The sequence below is a fragment of the Pipistrellus kuhlii genome, unplaced genomic scaffold, assembly GCF_014108245.1.
Source record: "Pipistrellus kuhlii isolate mPipKuh1 unplaced genomic scaffold, mPipKuh1.p scaffold_m20_p_16, whole genome shotgun sequence".
NCBI classification, from domain to species: domain Eukaryota; kingdom Metazoa; phylum Chordata; class Mammalia; order Chiroptera; family Vespertilionidae; genus Pipistrellus; species Pipistrellus kuhlii.
In genome coordinates, this window is record NW_023425471.1 from 3,589,939 (window position 1) to 3,592,842 (window position 2,904).

The following is a 2,904-nucleotide window of genomic DNA, read 5'->3' on the forward strand; positions in this document are numbered from 1 at the left end:
CTCAACCTATGGGTCTCGAAGAAATGTCCTTCTTTTAGAGAATGATCTTGAAGTGCATAGGAATGAAGGAACATGATGTCTGGGGTTTGTGTTAAAGTTCTTCGGAGAAAGAAAACTAGAGGAAAAGAAGAGAAAGAAGTAGAGAGAAAGCGAATGTGGCAAAAGCGTGGTCACTGTTGAGTGTGGTCATGGAAGTGGGATTCCTCCCGCTCTGCTGCTTTGGCACATTTGGGGAAGTGCATGTGGTGGAGAGGGGTTAGGGCCATGCCCCGGAAGCTCAGGCCGGCTGTTTTTAGTGGGAGTTTGAGAGGGAGCTGTGAGAATCCCAGCAACTCTCATTCCCATGCAGTAGATGTATAGCATTGATTATCCTATATGATAAAGAGGGAATATGCAAATTGACCATGACTCCACCACAAAGGCAGCGCCCACAGTGGAGGCAGGGTTTCCACACACAAGATGGCTGCGCCCACAGCATAGGCCGAGTTCCCGTAAAGAGCCTTAACGAGCAATCAGCAAGACATGAGGCTGCGCCCCCGTGGGGCTGGACAGGGGTCCTCAGGCCATGCCCCCCACCTGGCAGAGCTTGACAGGGGACTTCAGGCCACTACCTTCACCCTGCCCCACACTTAGCAGGGCTTCAAGGGGGACCTCAGGCCACACCCCGACCTGAAAAGGTTGAAGGGGAACCTCAGGCCACATGACCAACTGGCGAAGCTTGACAGGGAACCTCAGGCCACGCCCCCTACCTGGCCCACACTGGGGGACCTTAGGCCATGACCCCCACTCAGCAGGGCTTCAAGGGGGACCTCAGGCCATGCCCCACATACCGCAGGGCTTCATGGAAGACCTCAGGATGCGCTCCCCATCCTGGCCCAGGCTGGGGGACCTCAGGCCATGTTCAGACCCCGGCACCGGGCCAGGAGGCCTGATGCTGTGTCTCTCCCCCCCGCCCCCCACCGCATCCTCCAGGGCTTGACAAAGGTGGGCCCAGCTGGGTCTGGATCTAGCCCAATGGGAGGGGGTGCTGGCTGGGTCTGGGTCTCACACAATTTTGAGGCTCACGTGGGTGGGCAGGGACTTGACTCTGGGTTCCATGGTGTGCCCCAGACTCTGACAGGAGGAAGATTTTCATATACATTTTACTAATTTTCTTTCATCTCTGACACTTCTATTAAAGAGAAAGGGCAAATAGCAATATTAAAAATATTTCCTCTAATTAATCCCCTTTTAATGGGCACAAATTTTGTGCACCAGGACACGAGTTTACTCAATAATAATTAAAAACCAGATTCAGTAAGACAGGTGGAAAGTGGTTTCTTTGGAATTTTTTTAATGAAAGTTCCTTAACCAATCGATGAGCCCAAATTGTACAATATGGCCACTTGCTGCTAAAGATGACCTTTGCCATGGTCATGAGTCCTTGGATCTATTTCATGGTTACTTCACCCCCATAAACTGCTCATCGTGGATTTGCAAAGCTATGCAACTGGAACTTTACAATTGGGAGATTGGGGATACATTTGGCTGTTGGGGGGGCTGCTGGAAAGAGATGGTAAACAGCCCATTGAACAACATCAGCAATGCAGCCAGAATCGCCAGATACACGGTGCTGCCCATCTCCTGCCGGTCCGGCCTGTAGGGGATGTGGAAGGAGGGCGGGAAGTGTATGGCCTCTTCATTTATCACGGCGTAGTAGTTACAGAGGACAGCGATGGAGATAAATGCACCAGCTGTGATGCTCAGCATTCTGGAAGTGAAGAACAGGTCGCAGGTGGTGTCCTTCTGAAGCTGTCCGGTGTACCCTCTCCGCAGGCCCATGACCATGAGCCCTTTCCCCAGCAGTCCGAGGAAGCTGGCGGCCAGCAGCAGGTGCTGAGCGAGGAGGATATCCAATGGCAGGTAGGCGTCACTGTAGGTGTAGCGGTGACACGCCATGGGTCTGCTCTGGAGGCCATTGGGGTGGTAAGTGCAGACCTTCCACATCCCTACGCAGGCCAGCCCCCAGGGGGGTGCAGGGCTGCTCTCCATGTACCATATGCGCCAATTAGGCAGGCCCATGGAAACCATGGTAAAGATCCATCCCAGCATGTTGAGGGCGAAACTCACTGCCAGGCAATTGCCCTTGTCGAACAAGACCATGGCTATGTATCCAGGGGATCTGCAAACCAAGAGAGGGCGTCATGAGGGTGGGACCCATGACCTGGACGTGCCCCTCCCCCGGGGGGGTGAGTGGTGCCATATTGGAGAGGGAAATGCCATATTCCAGAATGGAGACACTTGACCCCCATGCTCTGCTGGCGAAAGGTCCTTAGGCAAGATTTATTGAAAGCCTTAAAGTGTACAGACTTTCACCCTGGCAGGACAGTTAAGTGGTTAGAGCGTCTTCCCAACAGGCCCACGTTGCAGAGCTCAATCCCTGGTCAGGGCACATGCAAGAATCAACCAATGAGTGCATCAGTCAGTGGAACTCCAGATCAATGTTTCTCTCTCTCCCTCTCTCTCTGTCTCTAAAGTCAATCAAAATATGCACAAACTTTCAAACAGGCAGTTCCACTTCTGGACCTTTCTTGAAAGACACAAATAAGATTGGCTAGAGGCCAGCAGGCGTGGTTGAGCGTCGACCTAAGAACCAAGAGGTCAGGGTTTGATTCCTAATCAGGCACATGCCCCCGATGTGTGGGGCATGCAGGAGGCAGCCAATCCATGATTACCTCTCATCACTGATGTTTCTCTCTCTTCTTCTCACTTTAAAATAAAAAACACGCATTTTTTACAAGACAAATCTTATATAAAAGGAAGGAAGGAAGGAAGGAAGGAAAGGGAAGGAAGGGGGAAGGAAGGAAGGAAGGAAGGAAGGAGGAAGGAAGGAAGGAAGGAAGGAAAGATAGAAGGAAGGATAAA

At 51.9% G+C, this 2,904-nt stretch overlaps 1 protein-coding gene across 1 annotated transcript; it reads right to left on the reverse strand.

Annotated features, from left to right (window-relative positions):
- Positions 1-1,497: 1,497 nt before the first annotated feature.
- LOC118720143 (claudin-34) lies at positions 1,498-2,210 on the reverse strand. Its single transcript, XM_036440074.1, has one exon. It carries the CDS (start codon positions 2,140-2,142, stop codon positions 1,498-1,500), a length of 645 nt encoding a protein of 214 aa, XP_036295967.1. The 5' UTR covers positions 2,143-2,210.
- Between the last annotated feature and the right edge of the window lie 694 nt (positions 2,211-2,904).